Source organism: Patagioenas fasciata, chromosome 3 (assembly GCF_037038585.1).
Source record: "Patagioenas fasciata isolate bPatFas1 chromosome 3, bPatFas1.hap1, whole genome shotgun sequence".
Lineage (NCBI taxonomy): Eukaryota > Metazoa > Chordata > Aves > Columbiformes > Columbidae > Patagioenas > Patagioenas fasciata.
The window spans coordinates 95264570-95283924 of NC_092522.1; the positions used below are offsets into that span (position 1 = coordinate 95264570).

General features: G+C 38.2%; 1 protein-coding gene across 10 annotated transcripts in view; it reads right to left on the bottom strand.

The window, feature by feature from the left end:
- The window catches only part of COL19A1 (collagen type XIX alpha 1 chain), a 189340-nt gene extending 170462 nt beyond the window's left edge, over positions 1 to 18878 (bottom strand). For 6 of the 10 annotated variants that reach the window (XM_065835270.2, XM_071806922.1, XM_065835265.2 and 3 more), the window contains exons 1-5: positions 18732 to 18877; positions 17475 to 17648; positions 15373 to 15502; positions 7645 to 7719; positions 7070 to 7169 (exon numbers count right to left, since the gene is read on the bottom strand). In XM_065835270.2, coding sequence (XP_065691342.2) covers positions 7070 to 7169; positions 7645 to 7719; positions 15373 to 15466 — 269 coding nt within the window. In that variant the 5' untranslated portion in view covers positions 15467 to 15502; positions 17475 to 17648; positions 18732 to 18877. Of the gene's footprint in view, positions 1 to 7069; positions 7170 to 7644; positions 7720 to 15372; positions 15503 to 16265; positions 16601 to 17474; positions 17649 to 18731 lie in introns of those variants that run through there. The other 4 variants (XM_065835269.2, XM_071806923.1, XM_071806921.1 and 1 more) reach the window with 3 other exon arrangements.
- Positions 18879 to 19355: the final 477 nt, after the last annotated feature.

Below are 19355 nucleotides of genomic sequence, written 5' to 3' on the forward strand. Positions count from 1 at the left end.
CAAACTTCTTTTTGTAAGTGTAACTTCAGTTAAGAGGAGGAAGGTCTGGCAGCATAGCTAAGGCAACCTACATTTCACAAAGCGTTAAATCACAAAAGCCAGAAAAAGAAAAAAGAAATCTGATTTACTACAGTTGGGTTTTTTCCAGTCTGCTGATAAATGACTTCTGAAGCACGTGGCACCACTGCTTCTGCTGGAGAAATTATATGCATTTTACAAAGACACTTGAATCCTCTCAACCCAATCAGCAAATCTGATAAATGATCTTCCAGTCTCTAATTTTATACTACAACATATGGGGACTACAGTCTATCCTCAGCTGCATGCATTATATCCAGTACATTTCATTAAAATCTGTGTAGTTGCACATAGCATTGCTGTATATACCCATATTTACTCTGGATTTCTAACACACTTCAACTATATTAATTTCGTAGCAGTATTTTTTTCTCAAACTATTCTGTCTAGTGTTCTCATCAAACATAGTTCTTGTTACAGACTTGGATCTGCAGCCTTCTTCTCAATTTACAGTACTATCTTGTACTCACTTTTGAGAACCTCTTTCTTCAAAAAGGATGGCCAAGGGAAAAAAAAAAGATAACATTACAAAGACCTCAAAAGTCAGCATGTTTGGCAGGGAATAAGAGACGTGTAAACTTGTGAAAGCTCCTCACAGTCCAGCACCACTTCAGGCTCCCTTCTGCTACCTTACCAGAAAACCAAACAACCTGGGGCAGAATCTATGATCCACATTTTGAACAAGGCCCACAGGAGCGTGTCCAGGTAAATTGCTTGTGCTGAACCTAGAAATCTAATAACAAAATAACTCTGTCTAGCAATCGTGGTATCTATGGCAGTATCTGTTTTAAGTTTTACTATGTTATCCAATAAGAAAAATGAAAAATAGTTTTGGCATCCATGTCAGATGAAAATAAAAAATAATCCTGTATAGGAGCATATCACAAAAGTGAAATTGCTTAGCTACTGTAGATGCCATTGTTTTAATCACAACGACAGAAGTGTTTTCCACAGGGCAGGTTAAACCATTAAAATGAAGGTGCAATTTCTGGGTTTGCTTAAACTATTGGCAGGTTGCTCTCTGCTCCAGCAGCACGTTCTTGCTTCTTCCCCACTGGGATTGCTGGGGATCACACAGCCTTGGGGATCAGTCACGGGGATCAGCCACTGGCCTGGCTGACCAGAGAGGCTGACGATGATGTGAAGGACGGGAGATGAGGCTGAGATCTGGAGGGGAGTGCTGTGAAGGTGAACTCCTACTTTTATTTTTTTCCAAATAATAATCTTGTCTGGAAAGATTTCTCCTTTAAAACACTGGCAGAAGGAAAAAGATAACACTAACCTGAACTGAAATACATGTTTTTCAAATTAAGGATACCTTTTCAAGTAAGGAAAGTAAATTGGCTTTACTATTTGTTCACCCAGCGCTTCTGTGATTTGCTTATTACCTGCCTTACGTTTCATCCTGAACCCATTGGGGATTCCACATAAACACTGCTGCTATAGATTTCCCAAAAGCTCTTGCCCTTTTGTCGGAAAGCACTTTACGGCAAGAACAGCATTGCTGAGGAAAAAAAGGAAAAGAAACAGTCCCCTTCATCCAACATTGTCTCACCAATTCAACTGGTATGACGCTGTCACATTAAGCACTCTGCTGTCTGAGGAACACATCAGAGATCAAAAAGTTCAGATTTGCTACAGTCAGTGGCATAATGAAAACATTTTCTATCTGCTCTCTGTTCCCTCACAGTCAGCCTCAATGTAAGTACTATACACTTTTATATATATTCTTCTCCTCTGCCACCTGTATGTTGTTATTTTGGCTTTCCCAATTATTTCCATATAGTAAATCACATGATAAATTACATGATGATTCAAGAACAATATAGCAATAAAAAAATAATTAATGTCTGAATTTTAGATTTTATAAAAAGATCGGGGCATATTTCTTGCAGGATTTGCACTAAACTCAGGCTCCCACACTCAGGAAGCAAACTGCAGAGACAAGGCCCTTTTCTTGAAAATACCCTGCAACCAAAATACCAGACGTTTCAGTCTTAGCATTGTTGGCTCCAGCAGCTCAAATGACCTCAAATAAATATCCAATGTAGGAAGGGAGAGGTGGTTTCTTACATACCCATCTAATATTTTAATAGACTAAAGGCTAGCAGGACTTTGTGTGGGCACAGATAAAAGCTGGTTAGCACAACTGTAACTACTGCCCCCAGACAGGGGTGCCACCTCATTGCCATTTTCAGTAGACGTTTTAAAAGTTTTCAAATAAATCTTTTGGAAACTGTTGATTTTCACATCTATCCATTCCATACTTTATTTAAGAAATACGTATACTACTGCTTAATATAGATCTGCTGAACCTGGCTCTGCTGCCCAAATCACACGCAATGTACAAAACCTAATCAAAAATCACGCCCATGTGGATATTCATTGACAGGTGAAGTCATATGCATGGAACTCAGTATTTATTATTTTAGTGAAGAAAGAAGTCTCAGCAGATAGAACCAGAGAAAATATGACAAAATAAACAGTTGCAAAGCCACCCAGAGATGGGTGCCTTCGGGGAGAAAAGTGCTAGCTATGAAAAGGCTTTTAATGGTGAACACAGAAACTGCCTCGCTTGATGCCAGCTGTGCTCTAGGAAATGTAATTCCCTATGCACTTTTTGCAATTAAATGTTTAACATGAAAAACAAACAAACAACCCCACATAAATATTCTTTCATCAGTGATTTCTGTTCTCAGCAGAAATAATTCTCCAGCCTGGAATATACTGACAGAAATGGGAACAGTATTGCTGCACCCAGGAACTAGACACCACAAGGAGTTGAAACACTTCATCTGAAATTTGGCCCAAGCCACAGCTCTTCTGGCAGCAGCCAGTGACAACATCACTGGTGGGGCTCAGTAGTCCAAATACAGTCAAAATCCAAGCTCTTTTGTAGTATCTCACACCGAAAGGGGAAGAATTCCTAAAAAAGTCGTGAGAGTAATCCCAACCTCTGTAACTCTGAGATCATTTAACTGCCAGCTACGATAATTTCCTCAGTAAATTAATATGATTTGTCAAGCCAAACAAACTACAAAATAAGAAAGCCATGACTGTGCCATTAAGATTTGCTAATCATAAACATCCATTTCAAAAACATTCTGAAACACAGCCGAAATAATCTTACTATTTCCTTTATTGGTGCTTTCAGAGGAGAAAAAAAATGGCTCACCAGCAACCCAGAGAAGTGAGAATGAGGAACAACTGACATCTGATGGATCTTTAGAGAAGGACAGTGAAGTTATTTCATCACAGAGCTATTTACTCTAAGGCAACTGAAGAAAAAAGCTCAGACTAGAAGGCCCCATGTCCAGAAGTACCGAATACCGCTGGCAGACCTGGGGGAGCTGCTATCAGCACAGAGCCCTGGGCTGCCCTTGCCAGCGAGCTCTGCGCCAAACTGCAACACGCAGCACAGGCAGACGTGTTAAACTCTAGAGAACAAAACATGACTCCAAAATGTATTTATTGAGATAAAATTAAACCACTATACAATTACTATTATTATGACTGTATAGCTAGATATTCCCCATAACAGTATTTTACTGTGACTTTCTTCAGGATTCAAAGGCTCAGTTATACTACTTTACTCAGGAATAACTTCTATTAGTGTCTGCGTAAGAATTGCAATTAGTAACTTACAGTATTTTAATTAAAAAAAAAATAAAATCACTCTTTAATCCTGAAAATATTACTAACATTAAATTAATATTTAATAGTAATTTACATGGAGCATAAGAAAAGATAACCATCTCCTGTCACAAGACAAAATACACACAAAACTCCCTCACAAAAAGAGATAGAGATACAACTAAAATCCAACACAAATAGACATAATCAATTTCCCAAGCTGACACTGCATTGTAAATTATTTACAACATATAAATAGGTGCAACACTACTCCACATCCATTGAAAAAACCAAAATGGCATCACACAAGAAAAATGGCACAGCATAGCTTTCTATTACCCACACTACGACTGAATGAATGAAATGCAAGAGGAGATGTGCCAAGTTACTCGATACTTGCTAGTCAGCTTAATCAGATACTCTCAGTTTCCTGCAGGATGGATAACAAACACTGTTCTGCTGCTTATTGCACACCACGTCTACTAACATATTTTCATACATCTAGTAACACTAGGGGTCTAGAACCATACAATCTGACATAACCTAAGAGAAGCAGATATATATAATGTATTAAAAGATATCCTGCATGGATAACTGAGATAAAGTAAATTCTAAGATACGATAACAGATATGTGAGTTCCTGACTATCCTTCATTCTTACGCTACCATGTCAAAATCTGACTTTGTGCTTCTGATTGTCCTCTGCCCTTATTTTTAAAAACCAACTCTGAAGTTCAGAAGACTATAAAAAAATATTTTAAACAAATAATTTTTTAAAATCTTGTCAGAAGTGTTATCTCAACAACAGAAAGCTATTAAATGTTCAACATATTGAACAAAAAAGTAAATTCTATTCTATTCTTAATTATGACATGCATTTCTCTGTGAAGAAAGGTTAAAAAAGCATGAGGAAAGCTATTGCCACGAAGAGCTAAGAGTTAACAGAAATTCTGCAATGCTTGAATGTTATTGAAAATACCCTTTTCTTGTTCAGGGAGATGTATGTAAGAGGTTCCATTTACTTTCACAGTAAGCTGACAGAAAAGCTTACCTTGTTAACATCAATAATGGAATATTAATTTTCTGCCTAACTTTATCCATATATTAGCACTGTTACCCATTTTATTAACATCTCAGTTACTTCATCCAGCTAAAGTTTTCATCCATTGGATATGCATAGTTTTAGAGAAATCTGGAAAGATTTTCTCTTTATTTTTCATTTAATGAGGACACATAGAAGAAAACAACAAGGAGGGAGAGGAATGTAAGAACCAAGAGACCATTAAAGCCAAATCACCTGTCCTCCAGGTTTACCTTTTACTGAAATTCATTATCCCTTGCCCAAGTTAGCCTGAAAATGAAGAAAAAGTAGCCATTTTTGTCCCAGAGTCAACCTCCCTCCAAAAAGCTGAACACATAAAATATAGAAAAAAATCTGTTAGATCTGTTAGAAAAAAAAAAAAAAGGGAAAGAAAATCTGTCTTTCTAGAGTATTTTCCTTGCACCCACTAAGAGTTAAGGTTTTGCTAAGCCACAGCTATCAGCCATGACGTGAAATCCCTGTTTTCTCTGCCTTCACTAATAAGCTGGTTTAGAAAAAATAAAGCATAGATATTAGTATTCGGGTCTACTAAAAGCTAAGAAAAAAGGCTAACATTTTTCAACCTCAAAGTCACCTGTCAGACCCTTCCAAAAATATCAAATTCTCAGAAATCAATCCTTACCAATCGTGATTTCTCCCTCAAAGTAATACAAATTTTAAATAATTCACCCTTTTCCAATTTCTAGTTTCTCTCACTCCATTTTTGCCATTGATTTTCTTACAGTTTCAGAATAAAATAAGTCAGCTTGCAACATGCGTTCCATTGTACACAAAGTAATACTTAGCTTTTTAATTCCTAGCTTTCTAATTGCCCCACGTTTTGATATTGCCTTGATTTTCTACTCTTCTATAGTCTCACATTTTCCTCAAATTCCCCCTCTATTGAAAAAAAAGTAAAAATAACAGCAGAATTTTTTAAAAGTTTTCTTACTGATAAGCTTTCGAAATATTTTTAGTAAAGACATGTATGGGTGGTACCTAATTTTACCTCTTCCTGTTCTAAAGACAGTCTTCATAATACTGGGAAGGCTCTAATACAAATAGAGTGCTCGCTATGTTAAGTAATCTTATTTAGTGATTTTTCCTTCAATAGCAAATGTTCAAGGTGTTTTTAAAAAAAGACAGATATTACCTTGTTTAACTTTGCAGAATTACACAAGCATAAAAATTTAGCATTTACACTATCTAATATCTCAGAAAAACACTTAGAATCTGTCTAGAATTCTAGAATATTTATGTCCTATTTCTTTAAATGTTCTCCTGTCCCAAAGATCACTTTGCTTGGTGTCTCCGGTTCCTCTCTTTTCCCTCTGGCCTGGCCTCACGCCTCCCCCAGTCCCTCTTGGCCCTGTCCAGCATTCACCCAAAGGGGAATTCCGAGGGCCGGGTGTATATTTTCCCAGGCGAGCTGGAGCCAAACCTCTTGCAACAGAGAATGTCCAACCTGAAGACACGGGAAGACAGTTGCTTCCCTTGTCACCAGAGGAACGCGCTGTACAGAAACCACGGTCCCATGACCTGGAGCACATCTCAACCAAGAAGCTCTGAGATGATCCTCTCTCCACTGAGCACAGGGAACTTGAAACTACATTCCTAACTGCTTCTTGCCGTTTCCTTATCCCCATGCAAACGTAAATCCATCCAATCCCATTGTGCCTTACTCTCCTTCACCTTCTTTTGATTTTTCATGCAGTCTCTGCTTTTCATCCCACCTGTGTGGGAATAGAATGCTGATTAGTTTTGCCTCTACACTGAGTATCCACCATTCTGTTACTGCTCAAAGGCAAGATGCCAATTCCACTGGAAAAAAAAAATCATGAAAATATAGCGTTTAAGGAAATAGTGGCTCTTTCTCTCCTATTAATCCTACCAGCAGCAATGAGAGAGAGGACAGACAATTTCACTAAGAGATTAGTATAACACTTCTTGTCATACCATGAAATGTCTTTGTTTCCTTTGTCGTATAAATATTTATGTATAAACAGTAGAGTTTTCAATATCAGAATCACAATTTGAGAAAGAGAGATTCACAATTAACTCTGTACTTAGATGCTTCCAGATTCCAGGAGAAAAGCAGATGTGAATCAAAATGCTTCCTGAAGAAAAAACTGTTACAGATGAAAATGCCTGAAAACAGACATACTTATCTCTCTGCGGCATCCTTTGGATACACTGCTCAGTGTTTCAGTTCAGTAGCAGCATTTAGTCTGAGCTCCGTCTTGTAAAGACTTAGCATGAACGTAGTATTCCACTTACTTCGTGTCTCTGACGAGAGGTGCACTTCCCAGTTTAAAGCAGATTTTTTCCCCTCCACAAGATGTTTGCCTCAAAGAAAAGCTTTCTGCCAGATCAAACCCTGTGAAATAAAATACAATTATTTAGTTTGTTTAGTGGAATTTAAAAAATTGAGGTAAATGCTGACATCTAGCATGCTTGGTCACTTTCTAGAGTACAGACTGACAAGCTATTTTGAAAACCAGTACCTCAAGTCAGAGAAATTTCCAATATTCATTTTATTGACAGAGAAACTATCAGTGCAAAATGCACTCAGCAGATTACTTTGTAGCCTGAGAAATGCATTAGTTAGTCCCCTTTATCCTCTGAACTAATAAGAATGCAGAATATTCAGGAAAAACAATGGAAATGAGTGTGGCTGCAGAATCTGAACCAATACTTTCCAAGAACAACACATTCTGATTTTAACCCCGCTTTCTTAAAACTGAAATGCCACCTTCATGCTCCAAAAGCTGTTGTTTTTAAGGCCAGCTTTAGTCCGATACATCCACTATTAGCCAATTAGTTTAGATATCTGTATTAATGTAGTAATTTACCTGAAAAAACGAGACTGTCTCTGCTGATTTGTTTGAGATGATGGACAACTGTTTTCATTAAAGGACACATGGCACCTTCAAGAGAATACAGTTTCATATCTATCATAAAATTCTATCAAACAAAAATGAATCAGAACAAACTATCATGACAGCGATAGTAAAATTAACAGGAGTATTTGTTTCTTTAGGATAAGAAAAACAGCAATAAACCAAATTACAAAATTTAAATAAGAGCAATATTTCAGATTTCACACTACACTTCTAAAAATATAAGCAGATACAAATTTCATCACAATTTAATTCAGATGTTTATGATTAAAGCTCACACGAACAATATAACCAGAAGAAATACACTAAATTCTTACAAAGCTCTTTCCATCTACAATACTATATAAAGCACAACATCTGCTCAAAGTTTTTTGTATTTCCAGCTATATTACTATAAAAATCTCTTTTTCCCCATTAACAAACATGAAACAATAAAGCATAAATGCTTGATTACCATCACAATAGTCTATTGTTACTTCAGTTAACAGTAATTTCAAAATGTGGATTAAAAAGGATATAATCATATCATATAATAAACAATGTAAGCAATGTTTATATTTTGAAAAAATGGTTGAATTAAGCAGCTTTACAGGGGATTAAGCCTAAATCAAAGTAGGTAAACAAGCAAAATGTTCCAAAATCTGGAACATGGTAAATTCTAAGGTTAAATCTAACTGAACACTTAGATCAAACAATGTATTGTTAATATGCAGTATCTTTTTTGAATAATAAAGACCTTTCTTCTTCATATATATATATATATATATATATATATATATATCTATCTACACGCACAGGAATACACACTCGTAAGAAGAAAATACAGAGAAATGTCACTTATGTGCATGGGTCAGAAATTGATCTCACTCTTTAAACTTTGCAAATAGCCGTGCTAAACCCTAATAAAACTATCAAATGGAAGATGATGAGCAGGATTTGGTTGATGCACTTACTGAGCACAGAGCTCCATTTTGAGCTGACACAACTAAAAAGATGGCCAAAGTACATCTGAAGCTGCTGAACAGTGAAGCTTGAGGGGTTTTCTGAAGTGTCAGTTCAATGAAAAAATGTAAGAAGGCATGTCCTACCACTAACCTGGAAATCATCCATATTTAAAGATTTTCAAGAGCATCGAGAGGGCAAGTTGGCATTCAAAATAGCTATATTTTTAATCTTAAAACATGTGAAATTTGTTGTTCAATCTGTAGTAATGTAGAAAGCATATTATCCTTCAAAAGTCTTCAATTCTATTAAATGTGTTACAGAATTTGATCTAGATTAGGAATGACTAATTGGAAACAACCAGTAAAAGTGAAACTAAATTATATAATACAGATATAAAGATGTCTCCTTACAACGCGGCTAATGAAAACTACGTCAACTGTCTAAAGAACAGATCAGATAAAAGACATTTTTTGATGAGATTCATCAAGTTCCATGTCCTTTACTTCTCAATTGCAGTATACAATTACAAGTAACATCAATCATAAATTGATTTATTTCTAAGGCACTGCACCAGTGTTTTCTTTCATTCCTTCATATATATACATAAATATGGGTATATACATACATTTACCTACGCAGGTAGATAGCCAATGCATTAGAAACAGCAGCAATTTCCACTGCATATTCCCTTTCCCCAGAAAAGACACAGAACTGTAAAGAACATTATGTTGTAATTTCTGAAACCGAAATGAGATCTTTCATCATTTTTGTTTTGCAGAGAATTTTACATAGTGTGAAAAGTGTTCACTGGAATTACATACTAACATAGCAATTTCAATACACCCTATGATAGACACACACACTACGTGACAGAAACAGGCTCACCCTGGATACCCTTTAATCTACAAACCTCAGTCTTCAATCAATTATACAGATTATTAGACTACATACTTTCATCTGTAGCCGCTCCAGAACAATTAATTATGTTTTGTTTAGATTACTTTACAGTACTTATAATAAGAGTAGCCAGATATGAATTACTGCTGATTTTAGCTTGAACTCCTGTGGTAAGCTCTAGAGAACCTGAGACACAACTGGTTGCTTTTGTTTTTTTGTTTTTTTTCAGCATTAACTTACATGAGGGCTCAGTGGTGAAAGACTAGAGAGCTTTAGCTTATTTCCTTCAGCCACTTACTTCTAAGTCCAAATAAAGACTCAAGCCTTAATTTCTATGTTATCCAGATGATAGCAACGATTCCTCACATGCCATAGACTGGACTGTGGACCTATTTTTATCAGTGGCATAACAGTCACAGCACAGACATGCCATGTAAATGTTACTTATTTCATTGTATACCATATCCCCAAAAGAACTGAAAGGGTTACTGTGAATCTTCTATCTCATGCTGCTGATGCACTCCTTTAGCCCAATGTTATTCTTCTTACCAGAGAGCTAAGGCAGAACTCTCAAACATTAAAACTAAAACCTCTCCATACCAAGACTGACAACTTCCATTGCTAATGCCTGACGAAAATTCTTTCTACAGTTACAGTTTGTACAGTCAAACAGTTAGCCTCTTCCAAGATTTTTTTTTTAATATGGCTGGCAGATATTGAAATTTCCTTTGGCCTGAGACAAAACAGAGAGTTTATGCATTCAGCCTGTGGGTTGCTGAATTTGAAGATCTATAGAAAGACATCAAGGAAAGAAAAAGAGCAAGACAAACTCTTAATGCTAATAGAAGCATGGAAACCATGCACCTACCTGTTCTGCTAGAATACACAACTATAGAACTAATAAAGCAGTAAAAAGAACAAGCTTATATTTATAGACTAGATTGCTCTGCACATGATTGAAGTCCGCAATTCATATTAAAATAGTGATGTCAAAGCTGAAGTTAACACACCTGTCAATTAATGAGATCATCTATCCATAGAACAATTTACAGACCTTAATATTTAGAAATCAATGAGTTCTACATGGGAGCTTATTATTATAAAACATATATTTATGCAAATCAAGAAGGTATATCACAGATCACTGATCTGTCTCTTCAATAGGATGCTAGTAAGACATTTTTTTGTTTTCTAATAGCATTATGTGAAAGCTTTAAAGCAACGGCGTTGCATCTAGACTTATCTGCTGCAACATGCAGTGGCATGTTCTGAATTCCTGGAATGACCAGGGCACCTGTTGGAGCAAACTGCAGCTTCCATCTAGTCCTTGTGCCTGGTTTTCCTTTCCGTGCAAAGGAGGACAGAGGAGACTCCATCTCATGCTTCAGTCTCACTCTTACAGCCTTCTCTCGAGTGCACTTCCTGACGGGGAACTGTAGTTCCCAATAAGCTCTCATGGATCCTCCAGATCAAGTGTAACCTGCAATGGCTAGATTCACGTTACAAGTACTTATCTTCTGCTTTATAATTAAACTTTCTGTTCAGGTGAAGTTTTCAGCTGCCATCTAACACCACCAACGTGCACGTTGCAAGGGGACTGAAGTTTCCATCAGTAAGCATGACTGGCCAAATGAATGTGGCCAAACAGCAAAGCCCCACCTCATATGTACATACATCCTATGTCAGACTCAAGCTTCAGGCAGAAACCAATATTAGCTAGGATTTGTTTCACACTCTTACTGGATCAGGCTTCATAGACATATAGGCATAGGGAACCTCTTCAGAGTGTGTGAGATACCCACAAGTGTCCGCACTAATAACCAATGAGTCCACCTCAAAAGTTATTTGTCCTGAAGGGAAGCAGACCCAGCTGGCCTGCTTTCAAACAGGGTCAAGAATAGAGATTTCCTACATACCTGTAGCTCCACGTATGGAGGTACCAGAAAATCAGATGTGATTTTTTTTTTCTTTCCTTTTTCACTCTGTTAGCCACATCATATTACATTACAATATATGTATTAATTAATACAAAGGTGGGAAGAGGAATGAAAGAGACTGAATCTTCAATTTTTTTGATACAGGTAAGAAGTCAGCTCCAAGTGTGCAACTATTTAGGTGGTTACATAAATAATGTAACAGCTTTGGCAAGTGGGAGTAAGAAACCCGAACCAATGAAGTTCAAATATTAGGATGCTCATGTTAGACCTTGGAGAACTGGATTCTCCCATGAGGAATAGTAGGTAGTGAAAAATAGGACCTTATATCCCAGGTGAATATGTTTTTTCCCCCTTTTTACCTTCCCATTAAAAAAAAAAAAAAAAGAAAAAGGCTGACCAAGTTCACAGGCTTCATACAGTGAGAATGTGTGTAACTGAGATTGTTCCTCCTTTATGGTCTAGGGGTCTCTGTTATCTTACATACCTCTTACTCACTAGCTGAAGTGGCTTTCTACACTGTACCAACTTTCATGAACCACATCCTTATAGATACCTAAAACTCCTTGTCTGCCCAAGACTTAGTATTTAACTACAAATCAAGGAATCCAAGGGTGGCAAGGTTGCTTAAATACTGCAATGCTAACAATAGTTTGTGGTTTCAATCTTAAATATTAAGAATTAAATATTAAGAATATGAACACATTGTATATGATAGTTACTATAGAGTCATTACCTTGATTTTTATAAGTATGTAACTGTATTAAAACATGAAAATCAAAAAGCTGAACTGATTTGCATACTTGAAACAACTCACTGTATTTGGGTTAAAGTGCCTATCTAAAATCACGATCTAGAGCCAATATTTTTCAAAACACGGTCCACGTCAAAAAGCAATGGAAATTCACCATGCCCAACAGTCCCAGGACGTTGTTTATAGTACATTTTTCACGGGTTAGCAAGTGACACTGAAAAACCGTAATTGTACAAGAAAGCTGAAAAAGCAGCAGTGATCTGGGAATGAGACAAAGTATTAATATACTTAATATGAAGAATTCAGGAATGATCAAATTAGAACTTCATGTGTCACTACAGAAAGATTTCGTGTCCACGCTCCAAAATCAAATGTCTGCAATAATAAAAAAATGTAAGTTGACAACATAAAGAAAATATTCTTGAAGTCAGATCAAAAACATGATTGCGGAGAACTCCTGAACTGTCTCCCTCAGATTTGCTACATTCTGTCATTAGAAGTGAGTGCTTCCTTCTGATGAATGATTAGCAGATCAAAACTTCTGAACGAGTGACAACTGAAAGAAAGCCTTGATGTGAATCTAATGGTTACTGGCACACATTCAGAGCCTGAGGAGGATTGTTCTGAGAAGACCCAGCGTACTCTGTCACTCTGACATTTTTTTCCAATACTGGTATTTATTTTTTACTATATTGACCCAGTGAATAAGTCACAAAGTATATTCAGAATGCCAGCTCAGAAAGCTGTGCCCTATATATGCACAGAAGTTAAACCTTTTTCTTGCACAAGAGATTTCCTTCCTTTAACACACTTTTTCCTTCTGCACCATTCAAATTAATTTACACTTCTCCCTGCATTTGAAGGCCATTCCTTTAGACTCCATTAGATCAGGTGAGAAATTTCAGGATGTAAATGCAATAATCCAAGATCCTATCTAAATGAGTTTTGCTGGAAAAGCTTTCATATTAGCACAGTGAGAAATAAGTGCTATGCATACGTTGTTGGAGGAGGAAAACCAAAAGGATTGCCTAGGCAGATCCTGAAAGACAGATGCCGATCCAAACAGAAATCATACATGGGAGAGAACAAAGGGCTGAGAGAGACAGTTAATGAAAGAGAAAAATAATAATAATTATAATTATATACATATATATAAGAGGTTAGATGTTTCTCTCTTGAAGTGAGCATATTTCCAATTCGTAACAGATCCATATGCTTAGAAATTATCAAACTAGAATGAGACAACTTTTCAACACCAAGTACTTGGTTTAGCTGAATGGGGCAGATTAACCCAAGTCTTGCAGACACACCTGTACCCCTTAATGCTGCACAGGGTCTGTTCCTTCTCAGCTCCAGCCTTCTGGAGTATGACTCGTATTTCTTTTTTGGATGGTAACCATTCCTTCAGTCTCCAGAAGAGTCTCTTTCCTGTTATCAACTTGAGGTTTCACTCCGAGCCCATTCCCTGCTGTCAGCAGAGCTGCTCAAGCTGGCAGCTCTCTACTTTTTATTCCTCACCATCTGTCTGAATCACCTAAAACTGCAGAAGCCTCTCTCAACTGCACACCGTCAGTTATTCCTGGGAGAGGTTTAGAGTCTCCTCTTCTTCCCAGCACTTCAATTTGACCCCTATTTGATCCATTTGTGGCAGTCAGTTCAAAGAAAACTGGCTGCCTAGCCATAAACTTGTAATAAAATCTACAGTTTTGATATACTGAACTTCTGTGAAACAGTGTATCTGTCACATTCTTCTATGACTGATCTACCTTTTACTAAGACATCATTTCATTAGGAGAAAAAAAAAAAAAAGAGACTTTCTGGCATTTTGCTTTAAAATTTTTCAAGTTTACATATATTCAGTTATATTATTAGGGAACCTTCTGCACTCATACCCTTTAAGCACTTTTAAAACTGCCCATCTACAGTTCACCAGCTAGTAATAACAGAGAAGACAACCTATTTTGCTTCTTTCAGACAGCTGAAGAGAATGGTTGCACAGCTATGATGTAGGCTCACTCTTGCACAGGGGTTAAGAATAATTCATGAGTAGAGCAATTAGCCTTGCTGCCCTAAAAATATAAGGCAAAAAAGTCTGACTTAAATTCCGACTCTTCACAATGCATTATTCTTAACTTAGAGCCCACACATTACATTTGGTATTTATTAAATATTATTTATTGTTTCCAGAAGTAATAAAAGGATTATTATCCCAGTCATTGACTTTTTAAATTTCTTGGGCATGAGTTTTAAATGAGTTATGAAGATTCAAAGCTGTTGTATATATATAAATTCTATTATCTTTCATGAAGTTTCTGGAAAAACAGCATTACTAAAAGTAAGTTTCATTTTCTAAAAAAAAATTAATGAAACAGGACTCTTTATTTATATCTAAATAGCAACCAACAAGCATGTTCTTCTTGCTAATAATTGTAGGAGAATTCTAGAAAGTTGAAGTATGTGCTGAGGCTGAGCAATTCTGGAAAACAGACAATTCTGTATTCTGCACACACGTGATGTGCCTTTAAGACAGAATTTATCACACTCTGGAGTCTCAATGTAGAGTTTAAGTGAGAGAGCTTGATAACATGTGACAGTAACAGAGAGAAGAAAACAGAGAAGTACAAGAAAATTTGCAGAAGACAGGTAATAGCTTTTACCTTAAACAATATTACTATATTCCTTTCCCTTGTCTTTTGAGGCTTTGTCTATCCTTATATCTGCGCAATGTATGACCTGGTCTGGGGATTAAGTTTAGGTGAGGTTAACATGAGCATTAGGTTGTTTAGGTCAATGTGATCACTGGTCTGCTCTAATAAAGCCACATGATTTTGTTTGCAAAAGTTTCGGAAGGTCTGATTTAGAATCTTGTTTCGTACCCTAAGTTCAAAAAGTACAACCCAAAACTCATAGGAACTACAACTGCTTCCAAACATGAGTCTTCAAAGCACAGGAAACAGAAAATCTGTTTTGGAACTGCTGCAAACTTAGATTTAAAAAAAAAAAAAAATAATAATAATAATAATAAAAGTTTGAATAATTTTAGTTGCTCATACTGTTTATTTTCAATGTACTGTCTCATTATTTGTTCAAATTTGTTCAGTACTGAGGTTTATGCCTTTGGTTTGTGATGGGCAAGAAAAATTGACATACCTGTCTGGTCACTGACGGCCACAGAAGTAGAAACAGGAAGGAGGAGGAAGACTGCCATACAAAGCCAAACTATGCAGGATCCAATGTACTTCATCTCCCCCTGGACACATGTGAACAATCAGCTACAAATCTGAAACAGAAAATAATCATATTCAGAACAATATCTTATTATTCTTTTCCCCTCACCCCACCAGAAAACTACAGACAAGAATTTCTTAGCTGTAAAGAAAAGAGGAAGTCGCTAGTCACACACAAAGGGTATAATTTACCTGTTTAAATGAGCGCAGCCAGTGACTGCTAAAGTAGTCTTCAAATCGAACAAGGACAACATTAAATTGTTTAAGGGCAAAAACCTCAAAATATAATGTTTCTCTGCTTTGCAAAATAGTCAAGTGTCTAGAGTAGCCTGTACTGAGTTTATAGTTAAAATCTCACAATGCTACAGTCTGGCTTTAATAACATCTCCTTTGTCCTCTAAAGACAGGATCAGCTTTTCTTCTAAGGTGACTGCAGTGTATGGATACACGTGAATTTAATGAAACACAGAAAACAACAAACATTTTACTAATCACATTTTCTGAAAACAAAAAAAAAATCACATACCTAAAATGCAATTTTTGTAATTACTTTTACAAGGAACGTTATTCATCACCAGAGCTATTCTGTCAGTCACATGTACTGACAGCAACTACATCATCATTAACTTTTCCAACCTCCCCAACGGCAGCAAAGTGAATAGATGTTCAAATAACATTATCATTTAATTTCCTGCACCTGCTTTACAAGGAGGCATCAGTAATTCGCTAGAGCTGCCGCTCCAGAAGTCTCATTTTCTGAAGGGCTCTTGTCAATTAAATCTCTGATACCACCACCCCCCCTCATTGCCACCGCACCTCCGGGCTCGGGTCCTCCCCGCCGGCCGCTCCAGGAGGCTCCGCTCCCTCCACAACTGCCGCACCGGAGCCTCTGGGACGGGAGCGACCCCAGCCTCGCAGCTCCAATCGTAACACGGCGCTACCGGGAGTTTAATTTCTCTTGGCCAGAGTTGGGTTTGCTGGAGGGAGGGTTTAAACCACTGGGCGGGTGAGCAGGCAACAAGGCGAGAGGGCAGCTCGGCCGGCGGGGCTGGGAGCGGAGCAGCGCCCTCACCCCGCTCTCCCCGCGACTTTTCGCTCCAGGACCCCAGCCCCGGGCTCCTTCCTGCCGCCCCGCTCTTCGGAACCTGCCTGCGGTGCTGAGGAGCGGCTGACCCCGGCAGGTCGAGCGAGGGGCCAGGCGCCCTCCGCCGCTTCCTCCGCGGCCCCGGGGCGGAGCGGGGCCGGGAGCCCGTTCGGGCCGGCGGCGCCTTCGAGCGGGGCCGCTCAGCCGCCGCGGGCGAGGGAGCCCTCTGCCGCCGGGCCGCCGCCGAGGGGCTGCGCTGGGGCGGCAGTGGGGCAGCTCCGCCGGCACCTGCAGCGGCCCAACAGGTGAGCGGGCCGTACGGGGAGGCGCTGCCCGCCCTCCGCGGGGTGCGCTCCGGGACAGGCGCGGCGGGCCATGCGCCTCCGGCTCCGCAACCCCGGGGTTCTCCCGAGCGCTACTGAACCGCGCGGGTTCCCCCATCCTGGAGAGCGTTTGCTGTGCTGCCCAACCCGCTGCTGCTCGTAGGTATGTTGCACCTAAAGGATGTAGGCCACTTGATATGCATACCAATTCGAATGTCACATGCCAACAGACAGATTTTTAGATGTAAATATATGCGTACAAATAGTAAGTACGTTCGGCATTGTGGCAATTGCAACAGTTTAACGAGGTTTGTAAATTACTGCAGATTTACTAGGACTGTTTTCATTACTGTATCAGCATATATCTATACTCCCCCACAAACATACACAATGTATTTGCACAACCATGAGCAGAATCCTATAGCTTAGACTGATTATACTACATTAGAAGCTCACCGTGCACATCATCTAGGACACGGTTAACATTGGCAAAATCAGTAATTAACTTAGCTGGCAAATTTAAAAAGCAAACAAAAAGACAAACACAAAACAGGAATATTGTAGTGTGTGCACATGTGAGATGTTCAGACAACTGACTACACACGATGAGTTGCTTACCTTTAATTTTTGTTTTACTGTGTCCCCTAGAAGCATCAAAAGCGCCTGTACAGAGCTGCTGTAGCGCTGAGCAGCTGCTGGAGCGAGTCTCCAAAGAGTGGTAGAGGGGGATGCAGCTCTGTCCTTATTAGTCTCACACAGAGTGACCCTCCCACTCAGTGAGCACAGAATACTCTGCAAGAAAGGACGGACAGACGCAGATTTTACATAATCATCTTGTACAGCACAAGTCCAGTAACAATGTAAGAATTTATTTTTTTTTTTCTTCTCTCTACCCTCCAAAAAAATCCCCACCATTCCATAAATTAAACTGCTGGAGTATGAATGCATGAATGAAAGAGTATCTGGTTTCTAGTTGTAAAGAACCAATTATGTACATTAGCACACCAGCAGAAACAGGCTTTTATCACTTGAGTGTAAGCACACATCATTAATTTTATATACTTTATAATAAATTTTAAAATCAGCCACCCAAGTAACCAAAAGAGTGCACCTACTTATGACACTGATGCTGCAAAGCACAGCCAATTACGGACATTTGTTTTGCCTTTTAAAATCTATCATTTACAAACCTGAGCATTCTTCCACTGTAATATCATCTGTCTGTGATGAAATGGGGAGATTGAGCACTGCCACAGGCTCTCATCTGAATGTGTTAAACTGCACTTTTCTCAGGTTCTCCAAGTGCGTTTGTGGCAGTTTTCTGTATTGCATTTTAAAGATGTAAACCAGATAGAAGCATGGATAAAAGTAAAATGACTAGAAATAGATACACAGGAGAGAGAGTAGGGCTTTAATTAAACATAAAATATGTCTTGTATAAGTAGGAAAAATCTTTTTGTAATCATTCATGACAGGGGAAAAGAAGTGGTGACTATTACATGAAAATTTATTAGCTTAACATCAATTTAGCTCAATTGGTCTTACAGTCAGAAAATTCGGAGGGTTAGCTTTTTGCTTCCCTGTCTCCCCCACAACAGATTTTGAAAATTATTTCCTCATTTCAACCGAGGTAACTAGCCAGGATAACCAACAAATCACACGGAAAGGCATGATTATCTTTCTGGTTTAAATTTCAAAACAGTTGTTGTTCTTCCCAACTTAGAATCACAAGAGAACGATGAAATTGCAGCTTACATACGTGTCTGCTAGGGTGTTTTATTCCACAGCTTTGTGAGAGATTTGTGGTGTAACTTTAGGCAAGTCACACTTCTCTCTTGCTCATTCTGTAAATTATAGAAAGTAAAGCTGCTCTACCTCACAGGGCGAGGCTTGAGAGCCCAGTCCCACAGCTGACAGATCATCGGAGCACTCTGCCTTCAGACCGTTCACTTGATAAAGGCTTCAGTGTTGAGTGCCAATTCAGTGTTTCAAGCAGATTTGTGAGATCCTCAGTTGAAAGACCCTTTGTAAAAGCTCTGCTCCTAGTGAAAGGCATTATCATTTTTTGTTTGAAAAGAACTGTATTTCTCATTACTCTTTCAAGCTACAAAATTATTAAAATCTTTTTGTTTAACTTCATTTTACACACCCTAAATATCTGGATTCAGCTGTGTTACATGAATATACAGTCTTACTCATTTCAATGAATATAAGTTCTGAATTAGCTGAACATTTTAATTGAATAACACTTTGCACATACAATCTGTTCAACCTTTAAAAAATATTTCTGTCCCTGGAAGTTTCAGTATTGCTCAAAAGTCCAGATCCAACCCGGCTCCTTGTTTCCTTTGAAGCGATAAGGAAACGTAACCCTTAAACCAAAGATGTTGTCCTGCTTACCAAGTTGGAGTTGACGCTCCAAATAGAAAATTAAAAATACCTGATTTGAACCAAGTCAGCTTCAACAAATGTCGCAGCAAGTAGAAGAATTAGAAACTA